This window comes from Theobroma cacao, chromosome 6, assembly GCF_053813885.1.
Source record: "Theobroma cacao isolate CCN51 chromosome 6, ASM5381388v1, whole genome shotgun sequence".
Classification (NCBI taxonomy): Eukaryota; Viridiplantae; Streptophyta; class Magnoliopsida; order Malvales; family Malvaceae; genus Theobroma; species Theobroma cacao.
In genome coordinates this window covers 31565736-31582997 of record NC_142644.1, presented here as the reverse complement: position 1 = coordinate 31582997, position 17262 = coordinate 31565736, and the positions used below count along the sequence as shown (strand labels likewise).

At 36.9% G+C, this 17262-nt stretch overlaps 3 protein-coding genes, 1 non-coding gene and 1 pseudogene across 7 annotated transcripts; 3 read left to right on the top strand and 2 right to left on the bottom strand.

Moving 5' to 3' along the window:
- The first annotated feature begins 657 nt into the window (after positions 1 to 657).
- Positions 658 to 3599, top strand: LOC18597300 (putative serine/threonine-protein kinase WNK11 pseudogene; annotated as a pseudogene). Its single transcript, XR_016027058.1, has 2 exons — positions 658 to 836; positions 1608 to 3599. The product of XR_016027058.1 is annotated as a putative serine/threonine-protein kinase WNK11 pseudogene (transcript).
- Positions 1439 to 1529, top strand: LOC148762305 (small nucleolar RNA SNORD96 family). The gene has a single exon (XR_016027275.1). It is a non-coding gene; the product is annotated as a small nucleolar RNA SNORD96 family (small nucleolar RNA).
- A 170-nt stretch (positions 3600 to 3769) lies between the features above and the next one.
- LOC18597299 (Tetratricopeptide repeat (TPR)-like superfamily protein) lies at positions 3770 to 7830 on the bottom strand. 2 transcript variants are annotated; one of them, XM_018123623.2, is made up of 4 exons: positions 7190 to 7727; positions 4730 to 4874; positions 4297 to 4418; positions 3770 to 4195 (listed from the first exon to the last, which is right to left on the bottom strand). In XM_018123623.2, the coding sequence occupies exons 1-4, from the start codon at positions 7531 to 7533 to the stop codon at positions 3940 to 3942; spliced, it is 867 nt and encodes a 288-aa protein (XP_017979112.2). In that variant the 5' UTR covers positions 7534 to 7727; the 3' UTR covers positions 3770 to 3939. The 2 variants fall into 2 exon arrangements, with proteins under 2 accessions (XP_017979112.2, XP_017979113.2); XM_018123624.2 differs by lacking the exons at positions 3770 to 4195; positions 4297 to 4418 and adding an exon at positions 5443 to 6875 and having other exon boundaries at positions 4742 to 4874; positions 7190 to 7830.
- Positions 7831 to 10753: 2923 nt separating this feature from the next.
- LOC18597296 (RNA-binding (RRM/RBD/RNP motifs) family protein) lies at positions 10754 to 15096 on the top strand. 2 transcript variants are annotated; one of them, XM_018123113.2, is made up of 5 exons: positions 10754 to 11154; positions 11315 to 11449; positions 11769 to 11991; positions 12883 to 14077; positions 14539 to 15096. In XM_018123113.2, the coding sequence occupies exons 3-5, from the start codon at positions 11770 to 11772 to the stop codon at positions 14550 to 14552; spliced, it is 1431 nt and encodes a 476-aa protein (XP_017978602.1). In that variant the 5' UTR covers positions 10754 to 11154; positions 11315 to 11449; position 11769; the 3' UTR covers positions 14553 to 15096. The 2 variants fall into 2 exon arrangements, with proteins under 2 accessions (XP_017978602.1, XP_017978604.1); XM_018123115.2 differs by having other exon boundaries at positions 11747 to 11991.
- A 713-nt stretch (positions 15097 to 15809) lies between these two features.
- LOC18597295 (putative yippee-like protein Os10g0369500) lies at positions 15810 to 17230 on the bottom strand. Its single transcript, XM_018123122.2, has 3 exons — positions 16884 to 17230; positions 16674 to 16782; positions 15810 to 16200 (listed from the first exon to the last, which is right to left on the bottom strand). The coding sequence occupies exons 1-3, from the start codon at positions 17024 to 17026 to the stop codon at positions 16117 to 16119; spliced, it is 336 nt and encodes a 111-aa protein (XP_017978611.1). The 5' UTR covers positions 17027 to 17230; the 3' UTR covers positions 15810 to 16116.
- Positions 17231 to 17262: the final 32 nt, after the last annotated feature.

Sequence of the window (17262 nt, the reverse complement as noted above, 5' to 3'; positions counted from 1 at the left end):
TGTTGCATAAATTAATATAATTTAGGAAATTTTTGTTATTTAAACCTTATTTCCAATTCATACTTAAGTAAAGAAGTTTATATGCCAAAGAATGAGTAAAACTCTTATTTATAACATATTTAGCTTGACTTTTTTCTAACTTAAAAGCTATTATGAAACTCTTATGAAAAATAATAACTTTTAAAATTAAGCTAAAATTGTTTGATAAATTTTTTTTTATAAATTATAATTTTAGTTAAAATTATCATAAAATGTATTTTTTTTAGAGGATAATATTGTAATTGTATTTAACAGATGAGAATATTTTGAAATAAAAATAAAAATTCTCTTACATTTTTAAAAGAAGAGAAGAAAAAGCTTCTCTCACACGAACTTTTTCAAAAGCTTTTTTTTCAAATTTTTATTATTTTAAAAAAATTATTTTTTAAAAAACTTTTTAAAATTTATATTTAACTTAACTTTTATTTTTAATAAATAAATAAATTAAAAAAATAAGCCAAACAAACACTTAATATATCATAGAAAAAAGTGTACAGAATAAATAACTATTGGGCTCTCAGTTGGGCCTCCATGGTCCAATATGTTGTCATGCAAAAGCAAACCCTAGCATCCAACGCGAGCGGCGACCACTAAACATGCATAGCCGTCAGATGCAAATCCAACGGCACCCATGGACATTACGTACCCTACAAATATCCACCAGAACAGCTTCTTCGCTGCCGCACGAGAAAATTCTTAGCATCATATGAACACTTAAGCTTAGAAGTATAGAGTTTATGTCTGTCTGTGTTTGAAAAACATGAGCTTCGGTTTGGTTTCATGTCGATCCATGTCCGGTAAGCTTTTCAAATATAATCATCTCTCTTTTCTTCCTTTTTGATTTTGATCTACCGTGACGGGGGATGTGAAATCCTTATCTATGAAGCGGGGCAAACCGGAATCTTGTTTGTACATCCCGAAGATAACGTCACATATAAACTCTCGTCGACGTTGACGGTCCTCCCTCCGGGGAGCTCCTCCGTCGATGAGCTGTCTCATATTCCATCGCCTTATGGAGCAGCGTCGCTGCCTTTACCATCTGGGACTGGCCATGAGACGTACATCCAGATGTCTACAAAATTTCCTTTGTTTTTTACCGATGCCAGTGTGAGTGTGACGGGGGATCGAAATCCCTTTCTGTGTTTGGGGCAAATCGAAAGAATTATGTTTGTATATTCCAAAGTTAACGTCACATAATAATGTACGGCGACGTTGATGGTCCTCCTTCCGGGGAGCTCCTCCGTCGACGGCAGTCTCATATTCCATTGCCTTGTGGAGCGGCGTTGCTGCTTTTACCTCTTTGGGATTGGCCATGAGGCTTACATTGTTTTTTTCTTCTTTTTGCATATTATTTTTCATCATGTTCATGTTTTAGCTTATTGGGGTGTTCTAAAAATTGTGGCCCATGAGGATACCAATCACAAATTACACCATCTTTCGGGACTGAATGGCTTCTCAAGCCTTGCTGTCATTCTGCAATTCTGAGGCCCTTGTAAAAATTAATGCTTTCCACTTCAGAAAACTTTGCATGCTTTTTCTTGATCTTAATAGCAAAAATGTTTATGCAGTTTAAAGCAGCAATTGCTTAGGATTCTCAGTGTCTCAGATGCAGCATACGAGCTGAGCACACGAGGTTGTTTAAATAGTCTTCCTCAAATTGGGAGCTGGCAATGTTTCCTTTCAACATAAACGAGGCTTCCCCAAATTGTACAGGGCACACAATCAAGCCTGTAGTTTGGGTTAAACAACAGAAGCCTGTAAATCTGATGCAAGAAAGGGTTATTTTCTAAATTGTTGTGGGAAAATTCTGTAAATATTGTAAACCCATCTGCTCTCAGTCCTCAGGATATGGAGAATAGTATACAATTTTGTAAATTGGTGTGCACTTTTATCAACGAAAAAATGGAGTATATAATCTTGTTTCTGTTGTCTTTGTTGCTGAATTGAGCTAAAGAGATTTCTTAGCCATAGCCATGATTTGCAATGGTTTTACATTGATATTTTATGATATCTAAGCATAGCTTATCTTGCTTGGAGTGGAACACCATAATTCTAGAATCCATGGTAGAAAAACTAACAATTATATTAAGAGTTATTAACTCTCTTTTGGCTTTGAACTTTTAAACTTTTTGGCGAAGAAGAAAGTATAATTAACTTTTCTAATCAAATCCAATTACCTACAATTGCAAATCCTGAAGCAATCAGGATTCCAAATCAGATCATGGTATACTTATGATTCCCCTCCCATATAAATACATGGTCTTCTTAATCCCGGTAGTTCCTATCATCATTGATCTTCTATCATAAGCTATTGTTTTTGTTCAATTCTGGGGTTCTTGGGTGTTTTCTAGTCCTGTTCTGAGCTTCTAAGGTTTTCAGGAATCCAACATGTCAGACCTAAGTAGTTGTGGTTCATCCGACAAGGATGTCGAGCCATTCGTAGAGGTTGATCCAACGGGCAGGTTTGGAAGGTATCCTGACTTGCTTGGTGCAGGTGCAACCAAGCAAGTTTACCGCGCATTCGATCAAGAAGAGGGCCGAGAGGTTGCTTGGAATCAGATTTCTTTAACCAAATTTATGGACAATGACTACATTATTAAAAAGTTATATGCTGAAGTTGGATTGCTAGCAAAGCTCGACAACAAGAACGTTATTTCCTTGTTTAGCTATTGGACCGACTACGAACACAACAGATTGAACTTCATCACTGAAGTCTGCACGTCTGGGAATTTGAGAGATTACAGGAAAAAGCACCGCCGTTATGTAACAATCAATGCGGTAAAGATGTGGTCAAGACAAATTCTCAAAGGCTTGGAGTATCTCCATATGCATGAGCCCTGCATAATCCATAGAGATCTCAATTGCAGCAACGTGTTCATCAACGGTAATGCTGGAGAAATCAAGATTGGTGATTTCGGATTCGCAACTGTAGTTGGGAAGAACCACATTGCCCAGTCGGTGATCGGGACGCCAGAGTTCATGGCTCCGGAACTGTTCGAGGAGAATTACACGGAGGCTGTGGATATATACTCGTTTGGGATGTGTTTACTGGAGTTGATTACTCAGGAATTGCCCTACAGTGAGTGCGATAGCATTGCAAAAATTTACAAGAAAGTGAGTGCAGGGGTGATGCCAGAGGCGATCGACAAGGTGAAGGATCCGAAGGCCAAAGCCATTATCAAAAAGTGTCTTGTGAAGCAATCGGAGAGACCATCTGCAACCCAGCTCCTCGCAGATTCATTCTTTCATGGACTTGACCAGGATGAAAACTACGACGAGGCTTTCTGACGATTCTAAGCTAATCCAGACTCTACTCTACTGCTCTCTTAGGGCTTTTCTTTTTCTTTTCATCGGCGTTTACATTCATTTTATGAACAGCTTAGGGCCTCATTTCAACTTTGTTTTGTTTGTATTTGTTCTTGATGGAAATTATAATCTGACTTGTTTGATTTGTACGTACCTATCGAGTTTGTTCTGATAATTTCACAACAATATTCATTCACGTGCATATCAGTTGGCAAAATATGAGTGTCTGTTGACTCTCTGGCATGGATGAAGTTCCACTCTTTGCTTTGAATGTTATTGCAAAACTGTCAGGTGGACTTTGGTGCTCTCAGGAAGAGTAAAGTGGTGAAATTTAGTCACTTCCAGGAATGACAGACTATGATGACCAAGTTTTACAGCATTTTCATTACGTAGAGACAAAATGTCACCAAGCTACATAAGTGTATTTAAATAAGAATGCACATATTAATTCCCTGTCAATCCAATTACATTTACATCCCATACCAGAGGTATAAGATTGTCACCAACCACTCACCAAAACGATATGTTGTAAGGACCACGCAAACCATAATATTTCAGGAAGACCAAATATCTTAATGAACAAGATCATGTGAACTACGTGTAAGAGCCACATTGGAGCTTTTGAGATTCCAAGACACTTCTCGTGGCTTCGATGACTACTTGCCCATTGACATAGTGCTGCCGACATACAGGCATGTAGACATCAGCTCCTCCAATCAGTTCTGTTTGTGTCTCATCAGTCTTCCTTAAGGTAAAAAAAGCACGTTTCCCACAAAGTTCACATCGAGCAGTTAACTTCATGACAGAATCAGCAAGGGGAATGATATCAAGCACAGATCCGAAGCTCCTCCTGCCAGCAAGATTTGGATTAAACCATAAGGCGGCAGTAGGAATATATATAAATCCAGTAAGGAGCATGCAGCTCAAAAATGGAAGTTGATCAAATAATACCTCAAATAGTTACCATCCAGCCCAGCAACTATCACAGTTTTGCCATCACGATCAGCAGCTTCACAGCAGAAGTCATAAAGGTCTTCAAAGAATTGAGCTTCATCAATGCCAATGACATCAAGCTGTTACATGCACTAGGTCATGAGTATAGTTGACATTAAATCCCCACAAGACTAGTGAAGCTCAAGAGAATATTACAACAAAAAGGCCATATATACACATTCAAATGAAGATGAAGTATTGGCAGCAACACTCTTGGACATGTTCTGCCTTTTTTTTATAACAGAGACCACAACTTAGTAAAAGGCATCTTTACAATATTTTAACTCCCCACTATTTGATACCAATCAAACAAACAAATTTATGTTCATGCAACAAGTTGTCATTATGCATGACAAAAAGCATCAAATTTTGATGCTGGCAAATGACAAACCTGATCGTATGTGTCAGGACCAATTTTTTGTCTGAATGATGATAAATTTGCCAATGCCCAACATGGCAGTTTCATGCCGTCATGTGTCACAATTGAATCCAATGCATATCTTGTATCTTTGTTTGATTTTATTACAGCCACAGTTCTGCATAGCAAATAGAAAGAAAGTAATACCTTAAAATCAGTCAAAACTTTTTCACTCTAAACATTTGTAGCCCTATTACTTAACTAAAATGTCCAGCACATAATATAGGATAGATGTACCTGGAAAATAAATCTCATTGAATACTAACATTTAAATACCAAACTGATATCTTAAAAACATCTAGGAAAGCATAGCAATGTAAAATAAGTAATCTTATGTTTACGATTTTGGCCAAAGGTAATAGTCTTACCAACAATAACATGACAGTAAATAAGAACCAGATCATGACCTAAATTTAACAACATAGAAGAATTAAACAAGAAAACCAAGTGGGATCAATGCATCAATCAAGCAATTGAATTTAAGAATTAAGCCATTGATAGTACTACTGACTGTCACCTAATACTGAGTTATAAGTTCAAACAACAAGCCATGTTGCTTTCAGATTAGTTTGCCGAAGATTTAAGAGCCTTCCCAATCACATTCCCATGTATAAGTCAATGGGGATATTTAGACAGCAGGTAACTTTCAGCACATAAAATACAACAGTATATTTAATATGCCTTACCTATTAACAGGGTCCCCAAATTCAGTACATTTTTCACCACAGGCTAAGAGTCTAAGATTAAATTATGAAGAACTTTTAGAACCCTCAACCAGCCCTGCTTCTTGACAAGACACCACAATAAAGAGTGGTACATAGGATTTTAGGTGCCATTTATATCAGGAACATAGCCTGCATCCTTTAAGATGGAAGTCATTAATTTGATCAACTCATAAATCTCTGCAGAATGTTTATGAGATATATCACCCCTTAAAAAGAAGTGAACCTCCCCTTGAATCTCAATCCTGCTATAAGCAGGCTCCTTTTTGACCCCAGAATTCCTCATCATCCTCCTAAGTGAGGCCACATTGTCCCAAAAACCAAAAGTGGCATAAGCATTAGACAAAACTACATATTTTCCCGCATTTTCAGGGTCCAATTCAAAGTACTTATCTGCTGCAAGCTTTATCAGATCTATATCTCCATGAATCCTACAGGCCCCTAGCAAAGCACCCCATATGGCCGGGTGCTCCTTAAAAGATGAGTTAAGAATAAACTCATAAGCTTCACGCAACTTTCCAGAACGGCCTATAAGATCAACCATGGCAGCATAATGCTGCCCTCTCGGTTGCATTCCATAGTCTCTTGTCATTGATAAGAAATAGTGCCAACCTTTATCCACTAAGCCTCCATGGCTACATGCAGAAAGAACAGCAAGAAAGGTAACATAGTTTGGTCTAAAACCTTCATTTTTCATTTTATCAAATGATTCCAAAACCTCAATAACCCTTCCATGCTGGCCGTATCCAGATATCAAACTCGTCCAAGTAACAACATTTCTATATACTACTTCATCAAATACCTGATGACCATGAGTAAGACTGCTGCATTTGAAATACATATCCATAAGGGCACTGCTGACCACAACATTTTCCGTGATAGGACTCTTTATCAAGATCCCATGTGCTCGCTTCCCATGTTCTAGTGTGGCCAAGGAGGCACAGGCTCTAAATACAGATGCAAAGGTGTACTGGTCTGGTGTTAAACCATTCTTTCTCATCTTGTAATAGAGATCAAGTCCAAATTCTCCACAACCCTTTTGCACAAACCCAGCAATCATTGCATTCCAAGAAATCAAATTTTTCTCTAGTAACTTATCAAACAAAGCATGGGCAGTTTCTAAATCCCCTAATTTTGCATACAATATTAACAACTTGATCTTCAGATATTCATTGGGCACATATCCAACAACAACCATTTGTGCATGGATTCTTCTTCCATTTTTATATTCTTTCCTGAATATGCATTCTTGCAAGAGAAGAGCATAAGTTCCAGCATCTGCTTTCAATCTCGTACGCCATAGTAGCCCCACAGCTTCACTCAGTCTTCCCGCAAAACAAAGACCCCTTAAAGCTTTATTCAGTTGTATGTAGTTTTTACGGGGCTTGGCCTGAAAGCTGGGAATATTTATTATTGCATTCGATCATCCAACAGCAGTGGGCAAAATCCAAACCAATGAACTAAACATCCTAGAAAAAAAATTAAGAAACAAAAAAAAAAAAGAGAAAAGATAATGACGGCTAGGGAGATATATTTGAGACATTTACAAACAAAACACCTCATCAGGAACCCTAGACCAAAATTTCATCTAAATTATAAAATTAACAGAAAAAAGTTAAATCCATAACTCTGAATAACATCAAGCACGGAATTTAACCCAATTATATGACATAAACTAAAAGCGCGGGAGACAAAAAAAAAAGTTTCAAACCTGCCATTGCTGCTTTCAGATTGAATTTTGCGAAGCAACGTGGTTGTCTTGCCAGCAAACATGGGTCCTACGATCACGTGAACCTCACCACACGGTGAAGAAGATTGTGAGGTCTCTGTATGCAGATTTCGACTTGGGGTTGAAAAAATCGGGGTTCCGGGTGAAGGCATTGTGGGCTTTAGGTGAAGAAATTTCGGATTCTGAAGCGTCGGGAGGTTGCGAAGATTGGGTTCTTTCGAGGCCAAAGAGAAAAACGCAAAAGGTATGGTTTTGGGGAAATGGAGAGAGGGAGGAGAAAATGTAGGAAAAATCATGGACTTCATCCTTGAAATAGTACTTAACATCGATCCTTTTGAGAAATAATAGTCCAAGATGGAGAGGTTCAAGCGCTTTGCTCTGCTAAAAGAGTGAAATCTGGCATGGCTGCTACTAAATTTAGGGTTTAAGGAAGCAAAGACATAAAGAGAGAGAGAAGGAAAGAGGCGGGAAGAGGGGTTAGGGTTTAAGCGACACAGAATCTAATTTATCCGCCAACTTCGCGTTAATCTAGCGTTTATGTTTTGTGGGGGGTGTTTCGAGTTTTACTCCTCTACATTCGATACTACATACACTCACCTCTATGGAAATCAAAAGATCTGCCATCAACAATTCAACTTGGTACTTTCTCCAAACGCTCTACTTCGCCCATTTCTTTTCAGTTGTCATGATCTTTCCAATAGAGGAAAAATTAAAAAAAAAATGATTATCAATAAGAATTTATTTTCTTTTTTTCCTCATTTCCTTGTTTGGGCCATGATTGAGATTAGGATTATTGATTAATTTGTTCAAAAGGAACAAACCCATTTTTTCATTTCCCATTTATCAATCTTAATTTGCTGCACAATGAGGCCTTTTATGGAAAGATGGTGGACATATGAACCTCTTTCCTACATAATTATTGTCTTCCATGTGATATAATCATGTACTACTAGTACATGTATATTTTACCTCTTTATGTATATATAATTTTATAATTTCATAGGATATTTATTAAAATATTTTATAATTGAGTTCAGATGATAAAATTATTATCGGTCATACGTTTGGGTAAAATTTTGATAATAATATAAATTTTTTTATTTCGAGATTGTTTTCATATATAAAATCAAGATAAAGTATGAGTAGTTAAATTATAATCGAATTTGAGTTTAAGTACTCAAAATGAATGGGTATTTTAGTTGTTACCATTAGTATACCTAGTCCCTTTTCTTAAAAAAAATGAAAAGTCAAGGGCCATGAATGTTGGTATTATAGAAAGGAAAGATTAAGAAGGGAAAAAAGAAATACTGATGTGTAGATGATGCCAGGCATTAGTCTAATAATACAACCACCCGAAAGGCATGTCTTAGCTGGGAGGTAGGAGGCATGCTTTGTAGGCAAGGGATCTTTGGATCTCAACTTGCCTCCTTTGATTATTCTTTTTCAACACTCTAATGCCTTTCTCTCAATTTCACCACACTAATTTCAATTTTTTTTATTACTATTGATGAATTAAGAATATTAAAATATATATAAAAAAAACCTATATTTTTATCGAAATTTTTTATAAATTATGAAGGAAATCCCATCGAATACATACAAATTTAAGAATTAATTCTCATATTAATTAAATATACATTTAGCTTCTAGCTAAAATCTACAATCACCTCTTTCTTTTTGTATTGCCAAAAATTAAAAAAAAAAGATTAAATAAACGATGAACATTGGCATTGTTCTTTGAATTATAAAAAAGTAATTGATCAAGTTAAGTATATAATTTAGAAGTAATATAATGTAGACCAATTGCCTGGCAGCCACTAAGAATGTCTGAATTCCTCAACGCATAATCCCATATGAGATTGTCCAAAAGCCAATTCAATCATTCTTATTATTTAAATGGAATCAATAAACAACTCATTCCTCATCAACCCCAAATCCTCAAATTTTCCTACTCTCTTATCGTTTAGGAGAAAACCCCTTAAAACTCTTCGTGAAGAGAAGAGTTAGTCGCAGGATGTTAATTGAAGAAGAAAAACATTGTAAAAAAGTTGAAATTACACGTAATTTATCAAAGTAATGAAGAAAAGGGTGGGTGCAAGCGAGGGAGGGAGGGAGGGAGTGAAGGTGGAAGGAGTTGAAATCCTGATAGAGATTTAACAGCGGAGTGATGGGTCGTAGTGATATACGAATCCTGGCTTGCAGGATGAGAAACCTGGAAAAGGGTATAAGGAAAGGACGGATGGGAAGGTGATTTGTTTATTAAGATTGAATTTTAAAAGCAAAAGAAAGAGAGAAGGGAGGGAGGGCAGATGTGGCTGTTGGGGAGGTGATGGCAAATTTGTATTGTAAGGCTGTAACGTCATGCATGTGCACTTCCCCCTCTGTGCTCTCCATATGTTTTATGTTCGATGAATCTAAAATCTTTTAACCCTAAACCTCCTAACCTGCCTGCCTGCCTGCCTGCCTGCCTTCTTCGGATGCCCAAGCAATCCCTTCTGTCTTTCACACTTCTCTCCCCCACCTCTTAATTCTTTTCTTCATCCATTTTTTTAATGGTAATAATAATAATAATGAATGTTGGGTTGCAAAGCTATTGTTGTAATCACCAATCTTATCTGTTGCCCAACATATTGTTTTTGGTGATCCACAAAATTAAATACCTATGGGATTTTCTTTTATTTCCCATTTTCACCTCTCAACTTTCCTTATTTCTTTAAATGTACCATAAATCTTTAGCAGTTTTTATTCAGTATTTGGTAAGAGGAAAACAGTTCATCCTTTGCCTCTTGGTGAAGCAAACTCAATTTGTAGTCTTGTGTTAGAAAATATATAAAATATAACTTAATTTAAACAAAATAGATAAAATTCGAGTCAAATATAACTTACATGCACTCAGAAAAAAAATTAAGAAATCTACCATTAAACTTAAAAAAGAAAAATTCCCTCTCTCTCTCTCTCTCTCTATTTTCTTTTTGTTTGATTTTCATGATTCTGAATTGACTAGATATTAAGGTGTGAATCATTACTTGTATAATAGGAGAAAAAGACTTTAATTCTACCAACCCATGTGAATTTTCATTTTTCTTTGAATTTTCAAACAAAATTAAAGTTATTGTATCCATCAACTGATAACAATGCATACATGGAAAAGTGAAAAAACAAAATTTACTTCATAATTTAACAACATAGGAAGAATCTATATATTGAAACTATTAACACAAAAAACCTTATTAAATCAATGGACCATATTAATGTATGGACCACCTAATCTGTTAGCCTCCAAGCTCAAACAGCACACTAAAAGCCAAAGTGAAAAGAAAAACAACCTTTTTATTTATTTATTTGTTGAATAAGAGAGAAATATTTTGGGTTGTAGTGAATGGTAAGAACAGGAGTGTAATTGCAGAATGGTGTGTGATGAATGGTAAGGAGGAGGAAATAGTAGTAAATAAAGGGATGGAAATGAAATAATCAAACTTTTTTGGGGTTTGGGTTTGGTATATGTTATTATGGGAATTTAAATCAAAACTCAAACTTTGGAAAGTCACCATCTTCCCATCGTCTCCTTTGTAACTTTCTTACACGAGAGGGTAGCCAAGGCTCTCTCTCTCTCTCTCTCTCGCCCTCTCTCCTTTATACGCTCTCTCTCTCTCCCTCGTCTAAAAATATATAAATACAAAAAATACAATTTTTTTTTTTATATCCATTTTTGATCCAAATCCATTTTCTCTCACACATCTCCCTGCGTCTCTGTTTGATACATAAAATCCATTCATTTTACACATATAAATATATTTGTACAACCCATTGATATCAAAAACAGTAATTGGAAGAAAAACAAAGAAAAAAGAGAGAGGAAAAGGAGGGCCTTTAAGCCCTCTCTTCTTATTATGCTTCCTCTCAGATCTTAGATTCTCTTACTTTCTCATCTGGGTTTTTTCTCCCTGGTATGGTTAATATCATTGTCCCTTCAAAAAGGAAAAAAGAAACCAGCAAAGCTTGTTTTTCTTTTGTGTTCTTCATTATTTTGCTGTAAATGATTTCTGGGTATTGGATCTTTCATTCATTTCTCATCAAAGTTGGATCCTTTTTTGCTTTGGTTTTTAGGAATCCTGGATTGTTGGTTTGTTGGTAATCGATCGGTGATTGGTCTCATGCTTTTCGATTGAATCCAACAACACCCGGTCGTTTTTATTTTGATATAAATAACCAAGCTTTGCTTGATTTCTGTATTCTGGCAAGGTACAGCTTTCTTTGGTTAATCTACATTACGATGTTTTATGGTGGATTGTTTTTTAAGACATGCTGTTGAATTCTGTATTGCCTTAAAATTTACGAAAGCGAAGCCTCAATCATATCTGGTGGTATTTACATATAATTATGCCTCGACTTCTAGATCCGATGTTTGCTTTCTTCTCTACTTGAATTTAATTTGATTGGTCTAGAAGAAGACTTGATTCTTATTTTTCTTTGAGACAAGGTGATGATGCGATTGTTTATTCGTTTTGTTTTTGATTGCTTGGGATTCCATTGAACCAGATTATTGGATATTGTTGTTCAGAATGGAAATGGAGCTTGGGAAGCTATTCATTGGTGGGATTTCTTGGGACACAAATGAGGACCGTCTTCGAGAGTATTTTCAAGCTTTTGGGGATGTTGTGGAAGCTGTGATAATGAGGGATCGGGCTACTGGTCGTGCTCGCGGATTCGGGTTTGTTGTTTTTGCTGACCCGGCTATTGCAGAAAGAGTTGTTATGGAAAAGCACATGATAGATGGTAGAACTGTAGGTTTCTGCTCTTTGAACTCTCTAATAACATGATGAATTCTGATAGATACTATTTTATTGGTTTGCTTTGTGTCATGAATTATAACATACAATTCAAAGGTTTAGAATTAGCAAGTTTCTTGTCCTGATGCAGGTTGACGACCATTAATATTATCTTTTTTCTTTTTTTTTTTTTAAATCATGATTGGTTAATTATTTGATTAAAACAGGACTTACAAAATGAGTTTTTTAAAGGGTGTATTAGTTTTATTAAAGATCATTTCAGCTTAAGTTTCTATTTTGGAGCATATTTTGTACATTGTGAGGTTTGCTTGGAAACATGTTGCTATTGAGTGAGAACTACTCTGGGAATATGTATTTTCATTTTGAGGGCAAAAGAAGGTGATAGATACTGAACATTATCAATGTCAACCGCTTTAATCACCAGCAGGATATTACTTTTAGTTGTAGAAAGAATTTTACAAAGACCGAATGCTTGTTTTTGAAGAGAGGGATTGATGCGAAGAAATAACATGCATTTTCTTGTTACAATTGCATTGAGATGAGTCAATGCATTCAGAAGGCACAATTTGCTAATTGTTAAAGGACCATCCGTAATTATTTACCATCCGAGAGATGATGGCTTTGCAACTTAAGAATCTACAGCAGTGCAAAATTACAATTGGTATCATGGGGAAGTAATAGGTTTTACATCTTTTTCTTATTTCCTCAATTGTCAAAGAGTATAAGTTTCCAGGATCCATAATACAAAATTTGGGAAAGTTAAATAGCTTTAGGTGGTGCCTGTCTACATTAAGCTTCAAAGAGTTGTGCGCTTGAGAAACTAGGATTTATGTTGTCAAACTGAAACTATGTTAAACTTTTCTATGTTCTGGTTCACTGTTTCAGGTTGAGGCAAAGAAGGCAGTTCCTAGGGATGACCAGAACATACTAAACAAGAGCAATGTTAGCATTCATGGATCACCTGGTCCTGCTCGCACAAAAAAGATATTTGTAGGAGGCTTAGCATCCACAGTCACTGAGAGTGACTTTAAGAGGTACTTTGATCAGTTTGGTACAATTACAGATGTTGTTGTGATGTATGATCACAACACTCAGAGGCCACGAGGTTTTGGATTCATTACTTATGATTCAGAGGAAGCTGTCGATAAAGTCTTGCAGAGAACATTTCATGAACTCAATGGAAAAATGGTTGAGGTCAAGCGGGCTGTCCCCAAAGAATCATCTCCGGGGCCAAGTCGGAACCAGTTAGGTGGGTATAACTTTGGTCTGAGTAGAGTCAATAGCTTCCTTAATGGCTACATGCAGGGTTATAATACTAGTTCAGTTGGAGGTTATGGTTTTAGAATGGAAGGTAGATTTAGTCCAGTTACTGCTGGTCGGAGTGGATTTCCTCCATTGAGTCCTGGTTATGGGATGGGACTGAATTTTGAGTCAAATTTGAGTCCAAGCTACGGAGGAAGCTCAAACCTTGGTTCTAACCTCAGCTATGGACGGGGATTGTACACTTCATTTAATGGAAATTCAAACAGGTTTGGTAGCCCCTTTGGATATGGTGGGGGCAGTGGAGGAAATAGTTCTATCTTAAACTCAGCAGGTCGAAATATGTGGGGAAATGGAAGTTTTAACTATGCTACTAACTCCACAACCTCTAGTGCCATTGTGGGCTCTGGAAGTGGGAATTCAGGAGTGAGTTCTTTTGGCAGCATAGGTGCACTTTGGGATTCCTCTCCTAGTTTAGGTCAAGGTGGAGGTGCTGCTTCTGCTTATAATGGTGGCAATCTTAGATATGGAAGTGGAGATTTTGGTGTTGGATCAGGAGGGATAGGCTATGGAAGAAACAGCAATGTTGCTCAGTTATCAACCCATGGTGCTTCAAATGGTGGTTATGACGGGGCTTATGCCAATATTTATGAAAATGGTTCATTTTATGGGGATTCCACTTGGCGATCTTCACCCTCAGACCTAGAGCGGTCTAGTTCTTTTGGTTTTGGGCTGGGAGATGCAAGTTCAGATGTTATGACTAATAACTCTGCTGATTACATTGGTGGTTATAGTGTTACCAATAGGCAGGCAAATAGAGGTATGACTTCATTGCTTTGCCGTTTTACTTTTCTTTATTCTCCTTTATTTATCTTGCCATGTTCTTGCACCTATTAACAGCTTGGCATCTTTCATGATAAAGAATAAGCATCAACAGACAGAATGTGCACTAGTTTTGGGCCAAAAACATTTAATTTCCAGTAAAAACTTGCCTTTGCAATGTATATAGTTGCAAGTTAATAGTACATGCCCTTTCATAAATTTTGTGTACTAGTTACATATATCCCTTGTTTTCCATGCATGTTAGACTGCAACACTACCTAGTAAATTGAGTAAAACATTACTCTGTAGACCAGGTAATACATCTAACTTGATATCTGTAGATCCCTTCCCTCCAAGAATAAATGTCAACATACATAGTTAGTAACGAACACACCCTATTTTTCAGTTATTAGTTGATATCGGTCGTGCTCATTTTCTCTTGGTCATCATCTTTTCCAGGGATTGCTGCATAGGAGTTGTGATGATATGATGTCAAAAACATAATTGTAGGAAATTTGTCTGGTGAAGCGGGTGAATGACTTGATTTCTACATTTTCCTCAGTGAGATATTTCAGTTTTATATGAAAATATGAGTAGAGCTAATTTGGTTCACCTGTTTTGATGAACTTGTTATAGAGATCAGTTAAAAAGAATTCATGTAACGTTTGAGCTTGCAGTTTTTTCCTTCTCAATACAGGTTTTCTTTACCGGGATTGATTAAGATGTAAAATCAGATTGTGGGTATACGCAGATTATTGTATCATGCATCTCTTGGTGACAGAGACGATACATATAAGAGCAGACTTTTTTTCTTTTTTCTTTTTTTTTTCTCTTCTTTTGCATTAGAGTTGTTCGATTTTCTGCTGTTATATCCAGTGAAGCTGCTGGGCTCTTGTATTTTGTAGATTGTAATGAGATGTTTGGTTTGTATTTACATTGTGAAAACTCTGGAGGGATACTCTCTTTCGGGTTCCCCTCGAATAAGGTGCTACAAAATGTGATTTATTGTTAGTGTAATTTCTTTCTTCAGTCATGATTGCCATTCCCTGTGGTGTTCGAAATTTCGACAAAAACTAGTGGTCAAGGCATAGCCCAATGCTTCTTTCACATGAAGATAAGGAACTATCTGTTCCCATTTTCCAAAAGAGTGCTGCCAGCCTGAAGAGCCAGGGGGCAAGATCTTGTTGATCTGTAATTAGGATTGGGCCTTTCCTACTTGATTTATGGCCCCCATCATGCCAGAGTACAACGTAAGTCTTTTGCTTTTAGGACATCATTCTAGCTTTTTTTGAGGGGGAAAAGAAGAAGATATAAACCAAGGTGCAGCCACTGGAGTCACGACTTGATCTGAATCAGTCATGAGTATATCACCAAGTGCACCTGGTGAGTCATCTTAATTCCCTGAATGTGTGGTCATTCTTTTATCTCTTATAGTCCCTTTCATGGCTGCACCACCTTCAACTCCCAAGATTAGGGATTTTATCACCGAGTGGTCCTTTCTTTCTGGGAACTGGCCATTAATTCTCTTTGTTTGTTGGGATAGCTCTGCAACGGTTCACAACCATTCTTCCTTTAACATAAAGAGAGCTACTGCTTTCCAGTTTCCACCTTGTGACCAAATCTAATGGACTAAATATTTTACCTTCATTTACATTTCACCTCTCTTACTCCTCAGTTGCACTTTCCTACATATGCTCACAACAGGCACAAATAATTCAGAGGAGAAACTGTTTAGTGTAAAGAGTTCATTCAATCTATGTTGTCAAAAGCTTTACTACCAAAACATTTTCCAAGCAAAAAGAGAAAAAGAACAACACAACCAAGAACTCAATGATGTCAGCAAACACAATGCACGAAAACTAGCATAGTAAGACATTGTATAAGTAAAATGATGGTATCAAAAAAAGAAATTCAAAAGATGATCTTCAGTTGAGTGGTAACATGAGCTGCAAGCATGATAACCTTCACCATCAACGAGAGTACATCTACTAAGACAATCTGAAATATCTTCTTCTTGTTGTTGTTCCAAGGGCATTATCACCAGCCCTCCTTGAACATCCGTTCCTTTTCAAGAATGAACATTCCTTCTTTATACTTTTGGCTCTCCTCATAAGCCTTCTCCTGCAAACATTGCACTTTGAAGTTCATACCATAAATTTTCACCAAGAAAGACAATCTACACATTACAGATAGCACAACTTATATATATATATATAGACTAAATGAGGCCAAGATGAAATCCCTCCTTCCTTCTTCACCAAATCCTTGATAAGCAAACCAATCACTTAAATTCTTGCCTGTTTCTAAAGTTCATCAAAGTTTAAGGCTTTTGAATTTGTCACATGAGACAATAAAAACTACTACCCTTTGCCGTATTTGAATCTTAAAAGAACCTATTTTGATGAGATGCTGTTGAATCAGCCACGATTAGAAGCTTCCCACGCAATCAAAAGCTGAAGATAAACATGGGAGTGCACTTGGCATACTGGAATACCAGTTCAAATTCAATTCCTTTTGATATTTTCCAGTTGAAATCTTGAAAGAAAATACAAAAAACGAAAACTGTATTGCATTGGACAACTGAAAAAGCTTACATATTTCCAACCCAGAATTTGCTGGCAAGAGCTACAGTAAATGTCGTTGACTGTGTGCAATCCGCTCGACAACATTCGCTCTTCCGTCGGCCCCAGGATAATATTTACCCTGCCAGGGATACAACTGTATCAATTCCCATCACGTGTAAAAAGCAATGAACTTGGAAAAAGAGGTTGGTAAGCGTAAAAAAACAAACAAAACAAGGTTACGCATTGCGGAAGAGATAAGCACGCCCAAAACGACCCTGAAAGTCCTTTGAAACGATGTCGTCGTGGGAGGCCGAGTCCACCTTACAACATTTGCACTTGAAGATCCTCGCCCCACTCAGCGTCTCTATGAACAGCCTCCCCATCCCTCCGATCCTTCCCGATTCCTTCGATTCTCTTTCTGTTCTTCTCTTCGATCGATTGATTCCCTGGTCTGCAATCAACCGATCAACCTGACTTTCTTCATTCGGTTCTTGAAATCGGTGGAAAATCCAATTTATTCACGTTGCGTTTTGACAAAAGTTTCGGGACCGAGTTCCACTCGGGTTCTCCGACCAAAAAAGTCCATTCGGACAGGAACGATCGAGATAGCGCCGCGTGT

What these genes read in the sequence shown, in the direction of transcription:
- LOC18597299 (XM_018123624.2), bottom strand. Translation starts at nt 7,533, where the DNA reads ATGTTAAGTACTATTTCAAGGATGAAGTCCATGATTTTTCCTACATTT. An exon ending in TCTGAAAGCAGCAATGGCAG is followed by an intron (nt 6,876 to 7,189) that starts GTTTGAAACTTT and finishes AAATATTCCCAG; the next exon opens with CTTTCAGGCCAAGCCCCGTA.
- LOC18597296 (XM_018123113.2), top strand. Translation starts at nt 11,770, where the DNA reads ATGGAAATGGAGCTTGGGAAGCTATTCATTGGTGGGATTTCTTGGGAC. An exon ending in ACATGATAGATGGTAGAACT is followed by an intron (nt 11,992 to 12,882) that starts GTAGGTTTCTGC and finishes TCACTGTTTCAG; the next exon opens with GTTGAGGCAAAGAAGGCAGT.
- LOC18597295 (XM_018123122.2), bottom strand. Translation starts at nt 17,026, where the DNA reads ATGGGGAGGCTGTTCATAGAGACGCTGAGTGGGGCGAGGATCTTCAAG. An exon ending in GCTTATCTCTTCCGCAATGC is followed by an intron (nt 16,783 to 16,883) that starts GTAACCTTGTTT and finishes TATCCCTGGCAG; the next exon opens with GGTAAATATTATCCTGGGGC. An exon ending in AAATTCTGGGTTGGAAATAT is followed by an intron (nt 16,201 to 16,673) that starts GTAAGCTTTTTC and finishes CAATGTTTGCAG; the next exon opens with GAGAAGGCTTATGAGGAGAG.